The sequence below is a fragment of the Vulpes lagopus genome, chromosome 3 (genome assembly GCF_018345385.1).
Source record: "Vulpes lagopus strain Blue_001 chromosome 3, ASM1834538v1, whole genome shotgun sequence".
In the NCBI taxonomy this organism is placed as follows: Eukaryota; Metazoa; Chordata; class Mammalia; order Carnivora; family Canidae; genus Vulpes; species Vulpes lagopus.
The window spans coordinates 15518532-15541085 of NC_054826.1; the positions used below are offsets into that span (position 1 = coordinate 15518532).

The following is a 22554-nucleotide window of genomic DNA, read 5'->3' on the forward strand; positions in this document are numbered from 1 at the left end:
CTTAAGTAATAGAACTTCCCTCTTATATTATCTCTTACATGTTGAAGAACATTTTTTTGAAATTATTTTTATGAAAATGTACTTCTCTAAGAATTCAAACACTATTCATTAAAAATCAAACTCTGGACAAAAAATATGAAAATGTATGTGAAACTATTTTATAAGAAAGGACTCAACTCATGTTTTTATTGTTTTTGTGTGAATTAAAGATATGAGTGATTAGCATGGGGCTTGAATTTATTTTAATCATCAATGATGATTCATAAAAATTTATTTTGAAGACAAATTTTATGTGTGCTTTTAATGACAATATAATTTTTATATTCTAATAATGAAATCTTTTGAAATGTTTTCTCCATTTAGAGACTTAGAAACCTGATACCACGTCAAACTGATTTCAGTCTGATGCGGGTCACACACAGGTTTCAAGAAAAATATAAACACATGAAAGAAGATCTTGTCCATGTGCATTTTGAGAAACTTGAAAAATTTCAAAAACTCAAGGAAGAACAAAGATGTTTTAATATTGAAAAGGTTTACAGTACGATTTTTTTCCAGAAACTCAGCATAGTGTATACTGTTTACGATTTATGCCTCTAGTACACATTGCATAAGCATTAATGTAGCACAAGTTGCATATTCCTTTGACTCATGCTCCACCTTTCTCTCCTTCACTCTTCCCTTTTTTCCGTCCCACTCCTGCTGTTACCTCTCCTGTGACCAAGAACAAGAACTACCATTCTTGGAGTGGCAGGACAAGTTGATCTATTTTTAAGTTGTCTGGTAGAAATGAATGCTTGAGATGCTTCAGTATTTGGAGGTTGCTACTAACTACTCTAGTTAAGGCTTGCAACTGCTGTCTCTGCTAAGGGATGTAAGGCGGGCATTCCACCTCCCTGTTCCCTCTTTTGCAATCCCTTGGTGTTCCTGCCCTGCCTCATTTTTCTCATCCTGGCAATGTGGGGTGATTTTCTTCTTGCTTCCCTTTCCAAGCCCCTTAAAAATCTCTTGCCTTCTTTCTGGCCCTTCTTGGTCTAACTCTCCACTGCTCCTCAAATTTCTCTGAAAATCTTTAATGATCTCCTATGCCTTTAAATACACAAGAACATGATGGTGCATGGAATCACTAAAGATTTTTAGAGAATTTCAAGGGACTATGTATATGGAATGTGTAAACTACAGGCAAAAAGAATTATACTTCTTCTCTTTGCACTATAAATCACCTTTTAAATTAATATATTTAGAATAATAAGAAATAAACATATCCTGTATGTAGTCATCCCCTTGTGCAGAGGAAGGGAAAGATGAGAGACAAACTCTGGAAGATCTCATTATTTGCCAGAGAGTAGATAAAGCCCTGGGCTTCCCCATTTGCACTGCATGGTAAGAAGACAAGGCACTCTTAAAGTAGTGTTTAAGTCAAGGCCAAGTGCTGGGACTCTACTTTTTAAGAAACCAGTCTGTCCGACTTTGACATACCAAGTGTAACACAGAAAGTCTCCAAAGAAAGTTGGGAAAAATGAAATAAGAAACCATTATATGTTCTGAAATATATTATGCTAAAAATGATAGGAAATAGGGGAGCCTGGGTGATTCTGTTGGTTAAGTGCCTGACTCTTGATTTCAGCTCAGGTCATGATCTCAGGGTCATGAGATTGAGCCCCATGAGGGGCTCCACACTGGGTGTGCAACATGCTTAAGATTCTCTCCCTCTCTCTCTGCTTCTCTTCCCTTCCCTCCTCTCACCCCCGCTTGTACTCTGTCTGTCCCACTTAAAAAAAAAATGGTAGGGAGCAAATAGGACAAGAGGACATTTCTTCCTGATATTCTTAAGAGGAAAAGATCAACATATTGCAACTACAGAAGAATTCATATTTTGGAAACTAAAATGAAGAAAAATTTAAATTGATAATTTTTTTACTTTTTAGTGGTTAAAGATTTTAGGATATAGAAACTAATCATCTTATTAGTTCTAATATAATGCTTTAGTAGCAAAGTCATGATTAGTTTTACATGTTACTTCTTAAACCATCCATTTAAAAAATATTTTGTCTTATTTTCTCTATTTTTTTCTTCACTTGTACCCTCCTTCTAATTTTCTACCTAAAATAATTACTCCCAGGTAGAGAAGAGATGACCCAATAATGGTAGTATCACATAATTCAATAATTAACTCAGTATTTGACATAGCCTCTGAGCTCATTGTTTCAGTGTGACTGAGTTTTGGGAATGTTTTGTCATTTCTCCTGGATTCCCCAGAAGTCCTCCTAGAGATCATCTCCTAGATGGAATTTTCTCTTCAGACCATTATTGGAGACAGCATTTTCTCTTTCCATTATTGGGCAGGTCATGAGGGTAGAATTGGGAAAGAATTATATTCTTTGTATTTGAAGTGTCGTTATTATCCTTTTAGTGTCATCATCTAGAATGAAGTTACACACATCTGGTAGGCATAATTTGGGGATTCCAAAATTGTGTTTTAATATCTGACTTTTCAAAATGAGTCATATTGACACCTGCTTCCTAACATTACACAGTTGTGACACCTAGTCCATTGGAAAATCGATGAGTTCTGAAAAATGTATAGATATGTACCTGTGAATGTGTAACATAGGCTATTATTCTGATGAGTGGAATAACTATGTCTATGGGATATTCAGCAACGCCTGAGCAGGAGACGACAAAATGAAATAATGGCCAAAATCCAAGCAGCTATCATACAGATTCCTAAACCTGCATCAAATCGTACTTTGAGAGCACTGGAGTCCCAAAAAATGATGAAAAAGAAAAAAGAGGCAGAGGTAAGTGATAATCCTTTAATTGGGTGTTGTGTTAATCTTAATGAAAGAATGATCTTTCTCTAAAACATAGAAAATACCCCCAACTTCTTAGTTCCCTTTTCAGTTTATCTGTGGCCTTGCTCCTTTTCATTCAAAACCCCTCCAATGAGTGCATATCTAATCCATATTATCCTCTTATTTGTTCAGAATGAGAGAATGTAGCTATAGGTCAGGGATAAGAAACTCATGTTAAATGACAGTACCAATCTGGACCCCTGTTTGAGAAGGATTCTGTGATCACTACAAAAATATTCTAGAATGGTGCTGCTGTGATGGGTCGTTAATCACCATGGGTACAGAGATGTCAATCAAGGTACACATACCATATATATGCCATTCCTACTATATGTTTCACTCAATTCTTTCCCACTATGCTGCATCATTTTTCTCTGAGTACCAGAAATATTAAGTGGCTTGCTTGCTGTCAGTGTATTTAAATTTAAGATAACCGGGCAGCCTGGGTGGCTCAGCGGTTTAGCGCTGCCTTTGGCCCAGGGCCTGATCCTGGAGACCCGGGATCGAGTCCCACGTCGGGCTCCCTGGATGGAGCCTGCTTCTCCCTCTGCCTATGTCTGCCTCTCTCTCTCTCTCTGTGTCTCTCGTGAAGAAATAAATAAAATCTTTTAAAATAAATAAATAAATTTAAGATAACTTACACTAGTGACATTTTACTAGATCATACCAGCTGCTGGTCATTCCAGTAGGCTACCATCTGCTTATATTTCACAGGGGAGCAATAGTACATTTGTTACTAATTGCTGCAGTCTACACTGCATACTGCTACAGTGATTATTAACGATATTTTCTCCTGTGACCTAAGGAAAAGCATAATAGCTACCATTTATTGAGCATCTGCTATGTCAGCTTGTGGGTTGACCACTTTCCATTATCTTTCATTTGTAAGTAACTCTCCAAGTAGGATATTATTCCCCCCAATTTCTAAATAAGGAAACTGAGACTCAGAAAGCCACCCTGTTTCAGTCTGGTCCACAGGATAGTAAAGCAGAGATTGACAGTCCTCTCTGATATCTAAATCCATTGCATTTTATGTTTAATATTTAAAAAATATCCTGTACTTGAATTTTAAAGAATACTCACCCATAGAGGTTTTCAGACCCGAATTTTAGAAAAGTATTTAATTCTTCTATTTCTCTGAGGTGATTAAAGTTTATTAATAAGGATTTGCAGTAGACAAAGGATGAGCTGAACTAATCTCCTGAGAGCAAATTAATAGCATAAATAAGATTGCACAAGAAATGTTTAAACATCTGAGACAACAATTTTTGAAGAAGTATTTATATCCCCCCAAAAATATTTATTCTTATTTAAAAGAATTGCAAATAAAAATCCATGGCCTGACTCTTTGATAATCTTCATTAGCATTAAGTGGCCTTTGTTGCACTGTCAGAACTAGACTTGTGAACGGAATGATTCAGGTGAGTCAGCTTTCACACTCTTTTAGGTATATTTGGCCTCGTCTAAAAATAATGATTCAGAATTATAAAAATATTCTGGAACGCAGCTTTTTATATCATGCCTCCTAATTAGACTCAAGTAGTAGTGCATACCGCCTTGTAAACTTGTGAAGTGAATATAGTAAATTAAGATTTTCAGTGGTTTTTAGAAGTGGAAAACTGATCATGAATTTTCTTTAAAGGATGTGGCCAATGAGATTAAGAAGTTTGAAGCTTTAATAAAAAAGGATCTCCAGGCCAAAGAAAGGTGAGATGCGAATCACTTTAACAAGCACAGAACTGCATCATGTTCTACCTGTAAGTTTTAAATACTTAGAAATAGTTTACGGCGAATAGCTGTTTCATGGATCTTTTTACTTTGTAGAAGCTTCATTAAGAGAGTATACAAAGGAAGGTAAATGAGCTAAAATTCAGATGAATTGTTCATTAACTTTTGTAAAGATTAGGAGGGAAATGGCTATCATGAGATGGGCAGTATTTTTCTATGCTATGCTTACTGTCCTAAGTTCACACAGTTTTTAAGCATTTATGAAAATTGTTTCAAGTTTCCACTAATTTAAATCTTTCATAAAGCCTTTATTAGACACTCTTTGGTTTCTTTCATGTTGCACGCTCAGCATTTAGCATAGGTAGCAGCAATAAAAAGTTGCCAAATGAGTTTAACTGTCACTGAGATGGTCAATTCGGTGAGTTTATCGCAAAAACTGCCCGGTTAATGGGCTTCATTTACCTAAAGATAAAGATCCTCTCCCCTTTTCTTTCCTATTAGGGGTCATTGAGTCACAGAAGATAATTGATTAGGGTCTGCATAGGTGGGAGCAACTTGAGTTCTTTCACATTTTTAAATGGAAAATTTCCGGATTCTTAAATTTGGAGAAGAAAAACAGACATAAATCATATAAATCGGTTCCATATTAACATTTCTGAGGGAAAGAGACAGATTCAAATGAGGAGGAATAAGAAAAAAGAAGAAGAGGTGGTGAGGAAATCAGGTCTGGAAGGAAAATAAAGCAAAATGGAGAGTACCTTTTCTTCTGCCCTCTGCAGAAACTCTGGATGCCCTACTCTGATTCCTACTGCCATTTATCTGTGCCACCTTGACTAAAGAAAACACAATCCAAGCCTACCCATTCGTGTAGCCACTACCCCAACCCCACCATCCTCCCCTGGACTGGCCCATGAAACCACTGGATTTCTTCCTTTACTCACCTCACCAGCCACATGCTCTGGAGTGATAAATAGATGGTATATAAACCATCTTAAAATGCTGAAATACTTTTGTTATTTGCAGGTGAATGGTATTCTCTATAGCTCTAGGGCTGGCCCCTTTCCTGGGACCCCTCAATTTCTACACAATTTAACAACCAGAATTAGCACCAAACACAGCAGTGTCTTCTAATTCCTTCACCAGCACCCATTTTGATTGATTAGTGTCCTTGCCATGTCAATTAATAAATATTTTGAAGATCATCCTTGTACAATACAGCTACAAACATTCACTCTGCTCACTGTTTTTGTTATTGCCAACCCATCCTATCCTGAACCTAGGTCTTTCAGTTAGCTTCAGAAACCCCAAACAAGAGTGGGTTAAATTAGATGCATTTTTACTTCTCTCTCATGTAATAGAAACCAGAATGGAAGCAGCTCAGGACTTGTGTTAGAGCTCCAAAGGCATCGAGGCCTGAGGCTTTTCTATAGCTCAGCTGTCCTGTTGTGTGGTTTTTGTCCTCAAATCCACATTCACAATACTTATGAGATGACTCCTGGAGCTCTGGCCATTTGGCCCATATTCTAGATATAAAGAAGGAGGATAGGCAAAAAGTAATGATCTGAAATAGCTCCTTTTAAGAACCTTTCCAGAAGTCCCAGGTAACATTTGTGCTTATGTTTTATTGGCCAGAATTCAGTTACGTTGGTCACATCTAGCAGAATGGGAGGCTAAAAAATGTAGTCTTTAACTGGGTACATTTTTTTTCCCTGAATAAAACTGGGGCTGTGTTTTGAGGAAAAAGGGAAAGAAAGAGTCATGTCTATCCCAGGTCCTTTCTCTGTAGAAGCCTCCACTTGATCCTGCCGTAGATCTAACACTGGGAGGCCATGAAATATAGACATCCTTACTTCGATTCTCAGAGCAGCAGGGCAGGGCTTGGGGCAGCTAGTCTCCCTGGGCCAGTCACCCAGGATTGCGCAGCTTCATCTGAGACTCCAAATCCCTCCTGGTATGCTGCACAGAAGGCATATTCTCGGTGGCCCCAAATAAAGGATGTTGGGAAGCACTGGTCTGGAGAAAACTATTAAAGAAAACAAAAGCTATGGTACAGTATGGCCTTTGTTAAGCCTCTTTTTATTAAATACTGCATCAGTTCATTCTGAATTTTTAGCTTAGAATCAAGCATATTCTGGGCTCTTTCAAAAGCTTCACGCTACCTGATACCAGAAAGCACTAAAATCTTATAAGTTGACCATAACGAGCAATTTCTGCAGCTGCTGCTTTCACAGCCTGCTCCTGAAACAGTTCTTCAGGGATGTTACCTCAAAGTCCATCTTTTTTTCTTTTGTGGAAGAACAAAATGTCTCAGTAAGAGCAATGCCAAGAGCTCCCATGGCTGCTTTTCCCCCATATATACACTGTCTTTATTTTATAACACAAATAATAAGTGCTGTCTGCTACTTAAAAAAAAAAAAAACAAAACTGAGGTTGTTGGTTGATTTAATTTGACCCTCGAATTCATAGATTTACTTTAGACTCTTCCTGGCAATTATTTTTAAATATACACAAATTCGGCCAAGGTTTCAATTACTAGTAATTCATACACACCCAATTATTAACTCTGCAGAGGCTGACAAGCAGATATAGAGAAAATATAATTATTACCTGCAAGAAACCCACATCTAGGAAAACAATATTTATTAAAAAAAATATCATGTATCTTTCTTCAGTCCTTAATTGGAATGAGAGCAGACGGATTGGTGGAGGATAGGCTGATAAATAAAGGAGAAGCAACATGTTAAGTGTAGTAAGCCATGTACAATCCAAAGCTGAACAACACATTTGAGTAAAAACATAAGAATTTTAAAGAATGATCTAAAAAGTTATGCCACATAATTTTCCTAAGTACTTAATTGTACTAATTCTTAATAAAGAGGTTAAGCTCTGTATTAGATCCTACACACAATTTCTGCTCAAAGATTCTTAGTGACAGGATACAACTGAAGGTTGAGCTCCTGCTGACAACCAGAATTTCAGCGTGTGCTGTTTTTAAGAATTACTCTATATCATGCTTCTTAGTATGTCATATGAAATTGAGCAAACATCAGCTGCATGTCAGGACTATGAGGCCACCAGGACAGAGAGGATAGGATACTTTTCTTATGAGCTCAGAGCTCATCTGGGAGCAGCAAATGTACAAAAAATGATCTATAATGCAATATGATCACTGTAGACATGCAACTGTTACTTCGTTAAACATGAATTAACTATGCGTTTATGAGAATACTATCTGTATTGGAAATGATGACTATTTAGTTCCTACATACCATATTAAGGTATGTATCCTTATTAAGGGGTCCTTGTCTTTTGAATAACACAGTAAGTTGTATTTTAAACTGACTACATTAATAACTAATAACATTAAAAATAATTATTTAAAATATTAAAACTTTTTATTGGCAGGTAACGAAATATGTCTTGTACCATTATACTATTGTATTCTGTTTATTTTGTAAAGGGGTATGCAGATGAGAATTGATTATTTGATCCTTACATACATTAAAATGTATCTTTTGATTCTAAAGATAACTTTTGAATGAAGCTGTAAATTCTTGTACTAAACCACCATTGTCCCACTAAAATAAGTGTTTGCTTTCTGTTGGTAAGACCACCAGCTCTTCCTTACCCTTTAATTTTGGACATAAGGTAGGACAGGAATGGAAGTAGGCCTCTTACTTGGATCTCTAGGACTTGGGCAAGAGGCTAGGTCAGTTTTATACTTGCCAGTGTGGCATGACGAGCAAGTCATTTTTAGCTGCCAAGCTTCCAGTAAGAACTGGGCCACTGCTTTAAGCATTCTGGAGGTTATTGGGAGTTGATACAGCAACTTGCATTTGCATAAGGGAGTGGTGGGTTGTACTGGAGGAACCATCCATGGAAGTACTCGGTGTCCTGACATTAGGACTAGAGGTATGCCTTCCCTGGCACTTTGGTTATTAATCATGTGCCTACTCTTGACTCAAAACAGAGGAGGCAAGAGGCCTAGAGCCAGCTGGCAAAAGAGAGAGAGAGAGAAACCCAGATCTCTGGGCACAGTGAAGATCACGAGAAGTGAAAGAACAAGTAGGCAATAGGCTTAGAAAGAAGGCTCTGCTAATGACCTCCCATGTAGAGTCCCAAAATGCAGCAAATGGAATCTAATGATAAGCTATGGATGTCACAATGAAGTTCTAATATTTGCTTTAATGCTTGTATTAATAAATTAACAGAGCATTAAAAGGAGCCTTTTCCTGAGGTCTTCCTCCATAGTCACAAGTAGTGGCATGTCATTGCATTGTTTTTTTTTTAAATCTAAGTAAAAACTATTGTCCTTAGAGCCTCCAAGACTTCTTTAGATACAGCAGGCCAGACAACTACTGATTTGTTAAACACTTATTCGGATGATGACTACATTAAAAAAATCCAAAAGCGCCTTGAAGAAGATGCTTTTGCACGAGAGCAAAGGGAGAAAAGACGGCGGAGACTATTAATGGACCAGTTAATAGCCCATGAAGCACAAGAGGTAAAATATTTAGATATTGATTGAATAATAGTACTGGAAAATTTGCAAAATTTAGTCTTTTATACTAAAGATACATATACGTATCTTCTTTATTATCTGTTACCTGAATCAACTGTCAACACATCATCACAGCAGATAGAGTCAGGAAAAAAATCTACATAAAACATTTACTAAAGAATCTAAAATCTGATGATGCTTATACTACATTGTGAATGCACTTAATACCACTGAATGATACCCTTAAAATGGTTGAGATGGTAAATTTTATGTCATGTATATTTTCCCATGATAAAAAAAAATCCTGGGAGAAACCTAAAATCCACGTCAATCATGTGTATCTATTGTTACTTTTGAAGGTAAGAGGAAACTTTTCCCAGTTCTTTTGAGGTATAATTGACAAAAATTGTATATGCTTAAAGTGAACGATGTGATGTTTTGATATGTGTATACATTGTGAAATGACTGCCACATTGGAACTAATTGACACATCTATCACCTCACATAGTTAATTTTTTGTATGTTTGGTGAGAACACTTAAGACCTAGTTTTATAAGTTCAACTCTTTTAGATTGATATATAAGTGGGATTACACAAAATTTATCTTTCTACATCTGACTTACTTCACTTAGCATAGTGTCATCCAGGTTCATCTGTGTTGTCACAAGTAGCAGAATTTCTTTTTTAAGGCTAATATGCCATTGTGTGTATATTCTACACATTCTTTATCCATTTATCAATCAAGGGACACTTAGGTTTTTCCATATTGTGAATAATGCTGCACTGAACATGGAGATGCAGACATCTCTTTGAGATACTGATTTAATTTCCTTTGGATATATACCCAGAAGTAAAACTGCTGAGTCATATGGTAGTTCTACTCATGGTTTTTTGAGGAACCACCATATTGTTTTACATAGAGGCTGGACCCAGGGAAGTTTCCATGTCCAGCAACAGTTTTCAAGGATTTCATTTTCTCCACATCCTTGCCAGCACTTGTTATTTCTTGTATTTTTTTAATGTGATAAATATTTTAATAGATGTGAAGTGATATCTTATTATGGTTTCTACTTGCATTTCCCTGGTGATTAGTGACAATGAGTACCTTTTCATATTCCTATTGGCCATTTGTTTGCCTTCTTTTGAGAAATGTCTATTCAAGTCCTTTGCCTATTTTTAAATTTGATTATTAGATTTTTGCTATGAAGTTGAGTTCCTTATATATTTTGGATATTAACCAAAAGTACATTTGCAAATATTTTCTCTCATTCTGTAGGTTGCCTCTTCACTCTGTTGATGGTTTCCTTTATTGTATAAAAGCTTTTTAGTTAATTTTAAATTGTGTATGTTTGCTTTTGTTGCCTGTACTTTTGGAGTCATTTTAAAAAGAAAAAAAATCATTGTCTAGATTAACATTAAGAAACTTTTTTTCCCCTCTGTACTTTCTATTACTAGTTTTATAGTTTTAGGCCTTATGTGTAAGTCTTTAATCTTTTTTGAGTTGATTTTTGAATACAATGTGAGATAAGGATACATTTTCATTCTTCTGCATGTGGACATCCAATTTTTCCAGCACCACTTGTTGAAGAGACCAATTTTTCCAGGACCACTGTCCTTTCCCCATTATGTAGCCTTAGCACTCTTGTTGAAGATCAATTGACTGTATAAAATCTTACCATATGCAGAGACAATTTTACTTCTTTCTTTCTGATTTGGATGCCCTTTATTCTTTTCCTTGTTAATGGTCTGGCAAAGACTTCCAGTACTATGTTGAAAAGAAATGGTGAGAATGACCATCTTTGTCTTATTCCAGATCTTAAAGGAATGCTGACAAGTTGTACCATTGATTATGATGTCAACTGTGGGCTTATCATATATGGCTTTTATTATATTGGGTTACATTCTTTCTCCACCTAATTTGTTGAGAGTTTTGATCATGCAAGGATACTGAATTTTTTTCAGGTGCTTTTTCTGCATCTATTGAGATGATCACAAAGGGAGCTTTTTTTTTAAAAAAGATTTTATTATTCATGAGAGATGCAGAGAGAGAGAGACAGAGACACAGGCAGAGGGGAAGCAAGCTCCCTGTGAAGAGCCTGATGCAGGACTCGATCCCAGGACCCCAGGATCATGACGTAAGCCAAAGGCAGATGCTCAACCACTGAGCCACCCAGGCATCCCAAAGGGACTTTTCTTTAAATAAAAACAATATGGAGAAATTGTTAGTCCTCTCAGTTTGTTAATTGGTTTACTCTAGTGGTTCTCAAAGTGTGATTCCTGGATCAGCAGCATCAGAATCATCTGGAAATTTTCAGTCATGTAAATAATTGGAGTCATGTAAATAATTCACCACAAACCTACTGAATCAAATTCAAATCACAGCTCTGGGGTGGGGCCCAGTCATCTGTGTTAACAGGTCTTCTAGGTAATTTGATGTAGCTATAGTTTGACAATCACTGATCAACTCTTATATTGAACACATATTCTTGGAGCCTCTTCTGTGCTCTGGGTACTGTTGTAGACCATAGGGAACAAGAATATTGAGAAACATCTTCTCATAGAAACTGCAGTTTGGGGAGGATCTCTAAATAAAAAACTAGGGTAGAGTGTGAAGGAGCAGTGAAGATGATGGGAGGGACAGATAGCACTTGAGAGGGAAATCCAGCCCTCACTTAGTCCAAAGATAGTTTCTGGAGGATAATAAATAGAAATATTAGGAAGCATTAGAACTCAGCTAATTCTAGACAGGGGTAGTTTTGGTGGGGTCTGAGTGGGGGTTAGTTTCCAGCAGAGGCTGGAATGGTGAAAAGTAAAGTGTGTTTCCAGAGAGAATGTCATATCGAAAGACTCAGCACTCAGAGTGAACTAAAGTCATCTGGGGCCAAATCATAATGAATCTTGCCAGCAATATAGTGGGAAATTGGAGCTTTTATCCTGAGTGCAAAGGGGAACAAGAGTGATAAGTTCAGACTTTACTTTAGAAAGATCATTCTGGCTTTAGTTGTGAGAATAGGTGACAGGAAGGCAAAACAAGTTGCAGCTATTGCTATAATTCAGGTGAGAAATTATGCCAGTTTAAATTTAGGGTAGTGTGACAATGGGAATGGAGAGAAGTAGCTTTAGGAGCCAGTTCAGTAGTAAAACCAATAGGAATTAATGGTTCATTAGATATGGGGCAGTGGAAAAGTGAAATGAGGGGCCAGATGTCACCCTTTGGCAGCTAGGTGGATGGAAGTGGCATTTACTGTGAATATGGAAGATGCTGCAGAGGAACAGTCTTGGGGTGGAAGGTGATATGAGATGTGAATGTAAATAGGACAAATTTGCATGTCTAAAATACGAAAGACTGGCTTCACGTAAGTATGAAGAAGCAAAACTATTTATCAATGGATTCACTCCTTTCTTAGAGAAAAACTCAAAAAATAACTCATTTTTTGTACTAAAAAGTTATTTCTTACTTTAGATTTGTGTATATCTTTATTCAGCCATGTATCCTTACTTTTAATTCATAGTCTATCTTTTAATTAGAAGAAATACAGGTTATAGACATTAGATGAAAAAAGTAGATTGTAAAATAACTACCTATTTCAAGTTTCATTAACTAGCAATGGAATTTTGAACACACTTCTATTTGTGTTACAAAACACTTGTGTATTGTCTTCTAGGTTTTTTTCTTTCTATTGTTTTGCTTATAATCTAGACCTGATAATTACCTGGAAATGGGGTGACTGAATTCTTTCTGACTTTCTTCACTTTGTACCAGGATGCTATTAGCATTGGTTTTTCAAGTCTCTCACCAGAGATTTGTTCAGGGATCCAGTAAGTAAAAGGACATTAAAGTGTGTTATTGCTCTGGATATTTCCATCAAAGGAACTGTTTCTTTTCAGTGTTTGGGAAAGCTGCTATTCCTCCAGCCAGCCTGGGGTATGCATCAAGGGACCTCCACTCCCACTGTCTCCTTTTTATTAAGTGTAGGGTCCCCACCCTCCCTGCACAGCTGACACAAATGCCCCTGTGTCACAGTGGTGGACTGTGAAATTCCTACATGCAACATGGCTTGCTACCTATCTATCCTTATCTCTTCCAAAGAGAAAATGGTATTTGTCAGGGCTAGGATTTCTTGTGCTTCTCTCAAGTGCCTGCCGCTTTTTGAGAGCATGACATTAATCTGATGTCAGCCCTGGATGCTTTTATTTTGGCTCCATTTGTACTGCATCTACCAAAAATGCCTCTAAATATCTTCTCTAGTTTCCATGTTGTAGCAGTTTTCCCTGAGGTTTGTATACTGTTTTAGTTGAGCTTGTGAAGAGCGAGTCAGAGATCTATGCTCAAGTTGTTATCTTGCTTAGTGATTCGTAAAAAAATGTGATTACATGAATAGAATGATGAGATTTCGGGTTAGAAAGATCACTTTGAGCTTTTTTGGATGGGTTTTGGAGAAGCTTGGGAGAAGGCATGGTAGAGGAGGGGCTGATATTGTTCAAGGTAGGGGCAATGTCAATAGGTATAGAATGGAGTAGAGAGTGATTTAAAAGCATGCATATGAGGTAAAATAGACTACTTCTTCAAGAACTGGATATTAGGAATAATAAGAGAGGAATGAATTTCAGACAGCACTAATGTTTTAGGTCAGAGCCATAGCTTTATAGGGTCATCACCTGAGATGGGGAAATTTCTAGCAGACCAGAAATTGTGGTGGCAGTGGTGGGGTAGACTCACAAGAGAATTAAGAAAATCAGATCCCATACGTGTATGGGTTTTTTAGTTGTTTTAGTTTGTTTTGATAATGTTACATTGGTCAATTCAAGTCAAATGGTTACTGGATATCCCATATTTAGGGAATGGAGAAATAGATTTTACTTTTTGATAAGAATAACTGCAGGATACCATTGCAAGTATGTGGACGAAGAAAACTGAAGGATTTGTGGGTATTTTTAATTCTGCCTCAGAATTAAAAGGATTACTGGATCTCAAAAGGAAACAAATTATTAAAATGAAAGTTTCCAGAATTTTATTATTAGATTAGACATGTTTCAAACTTGTTTATGGTTTTTTTTAATCTTATATATGTTACTAACAAAAAATTCATATTTATTTTCAGTCGAAGTTTTATTCAATGTGTGTTCTTATATAATTCTTAGGTTCAAGTTTTGGAATTTACCACAGAGCATTATTATCATTTGTATCCAGATTCTGAAAATATATACAGTATTTCTCCCATAATCTCATCATGGCAGAGATCATTTGAAAAAATGTCATTAATGATGCTAGATTTTCTTCCTGAACAATTTGATTGTTGAGTGTTAAATGGACAACTCCAACATTTAAGCATTTTTTTTACATCTTCCCCCTTGAGAACTTTAATTACCTCCTCCTTCCACATGATGTCTCTGTTTAGACAGAATAAGAGCTTGAAGGGGCTTTGGAGATCATTTTCCATCTAACCCCCTCATTTCACCTGTCAAGAAGTAGGCCCTGAAGTCCAAGTTACTTGTCCGAAGCCACACAAGCCAATTAATGGTACAACTGGAGCTGCAATGGCTTCTCATTCCCAATTTAATGCTTTTTACCACTGCTCATGTACTGATTGCCCTTCTATTCTATTAAAATAGACAAGAGAGTCAGGAAAATGCATCTAGTTTCTCTTTCAGATTACAACCAGTCAGATTTTCTGAGACAAGCCATAGACCATGTCCCCTCAGAGTCTCTTCCAGCCTTCCCATTCCATCAGAATGTAGCTTGTCCTCATATAGGTAGTGAAATATCTTCACTGACAACTAGCAGACCTGCCATCTTCAGCTGACGTCTGCGTTTGTTTTTACAACCAATATTTATTGCTGGAATTTCGAATTTCTGAAAACATGCTCTTAAATTGAGAATCCCATCCTTTGTTTATAAAACCTTGGAAACAGTCACCTAATTGATTTTTTATTGGATTTTAAACAAAGTAACAATTCATTTAAAGTAATCGTGACTTGCGAAATATAATGCTTCCAGATACCAAAATGGTACAGCCTTTGTTGGAAATCTTTATTTTTATAACTAGATTTTTACCACGTTCAAATTTAAATCAAATGACAGAAGCTGACACCAAGGAATACTTTGCCTTGTGCACATTATTTATGCATCAACTTCTTAACCCAATGGGAAATTTGGACATGGCCTTGACAAATAATTGGCTCCTCCAATGGTGTTTTCAGGAGGCGTATCGGGAGGAGCAGCTGATTAATCGGCTGATGCGGCAGTCCCAGCAGGAGCGCAGGATCTCTGTGCAGCTCATGCATGTTCGGCATGAAAAGGAAGTTTTGTGGCAAAACAGAATTTTCCGAGAAAAACAGTATGAGGAAAGACGACTTAAAGATTTCCAGGATGCTCTTGATCGAGAAGCGGTAAACAATAGCTCCTTTAAAAATCTGTCTAAGCTTACTTTTGATCCTTTCTACCAAGTTAAGGTAAACAAAACTATTTAGTTGCCAGTCACTTGAAAAGAGTTAATTTTTTATACGATCTCTCTCCTATCTCCCCATTTTCATTTTTGCGTAATTACACTGACAGCGCATAGAGCTCCTACATGTTACACTCTCCCCTTCATTCTGGATTCCACTAATTTTTGATGTTCACCACCCACCTTTATGTTCATGTCTCTCTGTTTATTTTGGTTGTATGAAACTCATTCTTCAGTAGATTCTTTAAGAAGGGCTCAGGGAATGGTATTCCCCAAAAATTGTATTGGGTATTGTGTATTGTATACTGATAATGGTACATGCCTTATATACCTGATTGTCAGTTTTGCTGTATATAAAATCCTTCATTCACATTTTCTTTCCTTGAATATCTTAAATTCGTTATTCAGATTTTCTTTCCTTGAATATCTTAAAGACATTATTCCATTTTCTTCAGGAAAAAGTATTATTCTCAAAAAGATGAATAATCTAATTTTCAATTCCTTGTGTCATTACTCCATTTTTCTAGATGCATACAGAACTTTATTTTTCTTTAAAATCTGCCACATTTGCCGGGATGGTATTAGTCTTGGTTATTCGAGGTGAACATTCTCAGGCAGTGAGAGCACTTTGAAGTTGGCTTCTTTTTGTAAGACACCATTAGTCTTTGATAAATGATTCCTTGCTTTCTGATAAAACAGGATTTTATCAGGCCCATATTATATTATTCCTTCCTCCAAACCAAAATAAGCAACTAATCCAGGGTTATTTTGGTTGATTGCATTTGAGAATGGTCCACAGACACCAAGATCCTGATGATAGGTATGCTCTTGGCTACTTTGGTATCATCGCATCTAGGTCCTTTGCTATGGAAATCAAAATGTCTGATCTTCTGATCATTTAATGTGTTAATATTTCTTCCTTATCTTTGTTGTATATATGGATTCTAATCATCAAAATAGATCTATTTTATCAATGGATTATGTAGATTACTTCTTACCTGTTTCCTATTGGAGATATTTCAAATTTATTCAATCTGTTGGTCCAGAGTTGGTTGAAGAAATACAAAGCTCATGTGATTGGCAGTTTAGATAGCCAGTCTTTACTTGCATAAAATATTCACAAAACTAGGCCGAATAGAAGAGAAAACCTTATAGAAAATAGGAATGGAATCCTTTATTTATCAGACTCAAGGTTTACACTGTGATATTTCATGAAAATGAAATACAGCTTTTGCCAAAATTATGCAGTTTTTAGAGATATCATTTGAAAGTCAGGAAAATGGTGCTTTTGCCTTTCTAGACCAGACATAGTGGAACTATTAGGGGTAGGGGTGAAGAACTGTACCTCCATGAATTTGAGCTGCATCAACACAGATCTCAAGTGTCCTCTTCAAGAGTTGAATTATCTGGATAATTGTTTCATCCCTCTTTTTTGACAAGAGTGAACTCGAATGGATTGAATGGCATTTGCTTACATTATAAATGATATGTTTAACTAATCTTTCTAAGTGCCTGTTGAAAAATTTGTTTCTTCAAGCCCAGTGAATGAAGCACAGAATAGCAAAGCATTTATAGCAGGACTGGGCTCACTGTGATGAGAATCATTACCTGCTTTTTTTCTTTAACTAGGCTTGAACTGACTTCTGAGGTTGGAACAGTTTGGCTTGCTAGGGCCTCAGACACCAGAACTGTGAAGTTCTAGCGCACCTGTGTGTCTCAGTGGTTGAGCATCTGCCTTCAGCTCAGGTTGTGATCTTGGGGTCCTGGATTGAGCCCCACATCAGGCTCCCTGCAGGGAGCCTGCTTCTCACTCTGCCTATGTCTCTGCCTCTCTTTCTGTGTCTCTCATGAATGAATAAATAAATAAAATCTTTAAAAAAAAAAGAACTCTGAGGTTCTGAAGCATCTGAAAAAAAATATATCCCTTCCTCTCACAATAATTATCTTTTCTTAAAGCTGAGGTATCTACTTCCTGGCACCCCTCTCTGTGAGGTGGCTTGATTTCACAGGTTATCTCCATAAACACTGAATTTGTTGCCTCCAACATCAACAGTGGCTGGTGTGTAAGTAGGAGCCAAAGAAATAAATACTGAATTGAATTTGCCAAAGAAGCACTGTTACCTTTCTTCCTAGTCTCATGCACTAAATAAACAAAAACATTTTGCTCCCTGCAGCCAATCATTCTACTGCTTCACTTTTGGGAGGAGAGAATTTTTAAAAATTGTTTTTACTTATTACTGTTTTTGTTATTGTTTGTGGTGGGAGAGGGAGAGAATTCTAAAAGTACTTTTAAATGTATTAAAGATTTAAAAAGTCTGTTAAAGGGGCACCTGGTGGCTCAGTTGGTTAAGCACTTGACTCTTGATTTTGACTCAGGTCATGATCTTGGGGTCCTTGGGGTCCTTGGAGCCCCTTGTGTGGGGCTCCAAGCTCAGTGAGGAGTCTGCCTGGGATTTTCTCCCTCTCCCTGCTCTCTCTCTCTCTCTCTCTCTCTCTCTCAAATAAATAAATAAATCTTTAAAAAATTTAAAAATAAAGTCTGTTAATGATACAGGCTATTAATATTATCTGATATTATTAATACTAATTATTAATCTGTAATTACATGGTCCCTTTCTGCTGAGTTCTGCTGTGGAAGCACTCCTGGTTTTCTTCCTACTTCCTTGGCTGCCCCTTTAATGTCAGGATCCCTTAAGGAAAACTTAATCCTAAGCCACTTTCTTTGCTCCTCTGTTATTTCCTCAGACAACCTCTTAATCCACGACCATGGTGTATAATTACTGCAATAGACAGACGACTCATGCATTTATATCTGTCCTCTGCAGTAAAGACCCATTTGTTCAACTGCTTTCCTGACATCTCTACTCCCGTATTTCAGAGACACCTCAAATTCAACACGTTAAAGCCAAATTTATGACCCTTGTTACTAAATTGGTCTTTGTCAAGTTTCCCTATCTCCATAAATGGTGGCACCATTTATTCAGTTACACAAATGCAAAATCTCAGGATAACCTGAACCCTGCTTTGTCCTCTCTTCTATATCCAGAACATCACTAAGTCCTGTCCATTTCATATCATAATATCTCTTCAATTTGTCCATTTTTCCAAACCACGTCTCTACCACCACCCCTGTCTCTGCTACTACTACTACTGCAATGGTCTCCTTCATTAATTTTGAAGGCTATGAATTAGCAAGTGCAGTTGGGGTATGCAAGAACATGACACAATTTTTTAAAAGATTATATTTATTTATTCATGAAAGACACACACAGAGAGAGGCAGAAACAAACATAGGCAGACGGAGAAGCCCGTTCAGTGCAGGGAGCCCAATGTGGGACTCAATCCCAGGACTCCAGGATCACGCCCCAGATGGAAGGGAGACACCCAACTGCCAAGCCACCCAGGTGTCCCAATGTAACATTCTTTATATTCTTTAAATCAACCTAAGCTTGAACTCCAGCAACCCACCTCTGCCCACAGAGATAGATGCACAGTGCCCCAGGTCACAGGCCAAGTCATCAGGGAAACACTGCAGTCATCAAGCCCAGACCCAGCCTGTCGCCTTTGAGATCTCAGTTACTCCAGCCTACACATTGCCTCCAGTGGCACATGTCTTCCCAGAGGCTGTTCCAGCCTTTGTCGGTCCCTCCCAGATACCCTTCTGAGGCTCTGCTGCTCCCCAGGAAGTGCCAAGGAGTAGATGTACATCTCTTCCTCTTTCTCTTTGCTCTCAAAATCTTCCCTTCTCTCCTCTGTCTTGGAGTGACCTAGATTTATTTGCCTTTGAATATAACGCTTTAAAGTGTGGAGGAGTTTCTAACATTTTCTGCTTTTCTGTGCTGCAGAAATTTTCTAAAGCAGGAGTTAAAAATACATCTGTCTACCTGTTACAAAGGAAGGAAGGGGATATTAGAGATAACTTATACAAATCACCTGCCCTACTATCATATCCTCCAAATCATTCTCCATTCTGCAGCCAGAAGAATCTTCTTGATTCTCAGATTTGACCATTGGCTTCTCTGACCAGATCCTTGCTCATACCTTGTTCCCCTCTGTCTCTGGGACTCTAGCCATACTGTCCACTCTCAGATCTTCGAGTAAGTCATTTCTTCTGCTCTTCTCTTTCTTCCCATGTGCCTTTCCCCAGCTAATTCTCACGTTTCAGAGCTCCGTGCACAGGCCCCTTCTTGTCTAGGTCAGGCCTCCTGTGATGGGTCATACTCCATAGTCCTTCCTGGTGACACTTCTTTGCGTGGGTGTATATTCATTGTGTGACTTTACTGCCTCTCCCACTGGATGTAAGCTCCATGAGGAAAGGGATTATGGTTGCTTCTGCTCACTACTGTTTCTGCAGGGCTTAGGTCAACGTCTGGTACAAAGAAAGGTTGGGGTGGGGGGCGCAGTGGTGCAGAAAGGGAAAGAGAAGAAGGAGAAGGAGAAGGAGGAGGAAGGGAGAAGAGAGAGACAACTTTGTTTTGTTCATTATTAGTCTTTGTCTGTTTTGGTTTTGTTTTTAGATTACTTATCTCATCCTTTAAGATAATTGGGCATCTACTGTAAGTTTCTGATTTCGAATTTTTGTTCTACCTTCTGTTGGTAGTAGTACCTAATTATAATAATATTTAACATTTTTTAGTATTAACTGTGAGTCGGTCATTAAGCTATGTTGATTACATGCACATTTGATTCTCACAACAGCTGTTGGAAGTGGACACTATCCTTGTCTACATTTTGCAAGTAAGCTTGCATTCACACAGCTTGTCAGTGGTGGAGACAGGAGCACAGAGTCTGGGCTCATAACCGCCGAGATTGACTACCTCCCACAGACTTCCTTTTTCCTTTTCCTTCTTTCTTTTTTTAGGGCTTCAACCCACTTTGCTGTAATGGGACAGGAAATTGTGGTGGGTTTAGCACAGGGAGGTGGGGTGGGGTAAAGGTAGAAGACTGGTAGCTAAAAAGAAGGAAGAAAGGCATGGAGGGAGGTAGGGAGACAGCACTGAGGTGAAAGCTGCTGTCTTCCTGCTCGGATCATTCCACTGTTCCCTGCAAGGCTGAGCTCTCTTCACACACAAAACATTTCCACATGCTTTACAGGCACTCTGCAGGAAAGCAACTTCACAACCCATTTTACTGCCACTCCCCAAATTCTCATCTGGCTACTCCTGCTCTTTTAGATTTCTCTTCCTCTGACCTCTTCACAGGTTCTGAAGCACACAGTAAAGTTGTGTACTTAAATGGTATGCTTTCCCTAGGAAGACAGGGCCTACAGAACAATACAGCAATAACAAATTCTGGTGTGATTCCTGAACTTGCCAAATATACAGGACCGACCTCAGGGGTCACCCAGTCCAAGCACTTTCCCAATAAAAAGAAAACAAACAAAATAAAATAACAGTAACAAAAACAAATGAATCTTCCATTTGGTTCAGTGGACAAAAGTAATCCATTGTTGGGCATTTAGTCATGTGTGAATCATAGCATAAGATATATTTGCCCCAACAGGATGATTTGGTGATTTTTTTTCTGTGTATGCCAAGTCTTCTTAATACCCCAGTTAATGGGGGCACCTCAGTGGCTCTGGTTGAACATCTGCCTTTTGGCACAGGTCATGATCCTCAGGTCCTGGGACTGAGGCTCCCCATTGGACATAGGCAGGCTTCTCCCTCTGCCTGTGTCTCTGCCTCTCTTTCTATGTCTCTCATGAATAAATAAATAAAATTAAAAAAAATACCCCACTTAACACTGAGGGAGGCTCGGATGAGGAGCCTAGGACTTGACTTCTGTATACAGGCTGGGGCTTGACTGACTGGCATGTCCTCTGAGGCCACCTCCATTTTACACTCATTGGGTTTAGTTACAGGAAGCAAGTCATGTTTCTGGAGCATGTTAGCATAGGCTATAATTTCTCAAGGAGCTGGGATAGCTATTTGAAAAGCAACATGTAGGCATGCTGGGTTTGACCTTTGGCCTTTGTGTGAAGAGTTTCTCTAAACAAAATAATAGTGCCAGCCAAGCAGAGGGTAATGACAAACTATAAGCATTTCATTACTTTCTGCAGAAATAAATGTTCTCTGTAAGTAAATTTTACCAATTTATTGTGGTTACAACAGCAGAATTTTTGTCGTTGTCTGGATACATTTAACATTTGTGAGTGCATATGTGATATTCCCAAGCCAGTTATAATGGGTTTCCAAAATATTTTCTAAGTATAAATCAGTATCCTAGAACTCTCACTACAAGATGGAGGGCACTGGCTGGATGGAGCAGCTATGTCAGGTTAAGGCTCCTATGATGGGTACAAAGGGGTCAGCTGTGCTAGGGTCTGGCACAGACTTACTTGTCTGCTTCTCTGTGATCCCTGACTCTGACTATTTGCAACACATGAACTCAAGGCTTCTTTTTAAACACTTAAGATCCAATTTATCATTAATCTACCTTGGCTTTCTGAAGTTAGACCACTTTTCTCTGTACTGTGTTTTACTGATAAGCTAAGCCAAAGGTGGAATATTTCCGATATTGTCTTTGCCATCATACTCAGTACTTAATAAGGCAAAAGTGCTCTTTCATGAGTAAGTTTTTCTGGGTGTAAAAGGAGGTTTCATTCTGTTTAGAGATTTTTTTTTTTTGCCTTTTGAGATAATAATATTATCTTCATGTGAATCATCGCCCAATTACATTGACTTAAAAATGTCTTTGCCTTCCTAGGCTTTGGCGAAACAAGCCAAGATTGATTTTGAGGAACAAGCCATTAGAGAGAAGGAAATTCATGAACAGATCACTGTGGAAAGAGCTCAAGCTCTTTACAAAAAGCATTATACAATATGTGCAGAAATTTTGGATCAAATACTTGATCTTTCCACTAAAGTGTCAGACTACCGGATGTTGACAAATAAGTAAGTGTTATTTTTTATAATCATTACAGTAGAGACATCACAGAAAGTGAGAAAGGATAAGATTGTAATGTAGACACTCAGTTGATAAGAGAGACAAAAATTTTTCATGAAAAAATATGTAGAAGTGGGGT

General features: G+C 37.7%; 1 protein-coding gene across 2 annotated transcripts in view; it reads left to right on the forward strand.

Annotated features, from left to right (window-relative positions):
* SPEF2 (sperm flagellar 2) overlaps positions 1-22554 on the forward strand; it is a 169895-nt gene that overhangs the window by 20962 nt on the left and 126379 nt on the right. The window contains exons 4-9 of one of the 2 annotated variants that reach the window (XM_041749489.1): positions 364-534; positions 2661-2801; positions 4498-4562; positions 8901-9087; positions 15286-15474; positions 22236-22423. In XM_041749489.1, the coding sequence (XP_041605423.1) occupies positions 364-534; positions 2661-2801; positions 4498-4562; positions 8901-9087; positions 15286-15474; positions 22236-22423 (941 nt within the window). The remainder of the gene's footprint in view (positions 1-363; positions 535-2660; positions 2802-4497; positions 4563-8900; positions 9088-15285; positions 15475-22235; positions 22424-22554) is intronic. The other variant, XM_041749490.1, reaches the window with a different exon arrangement.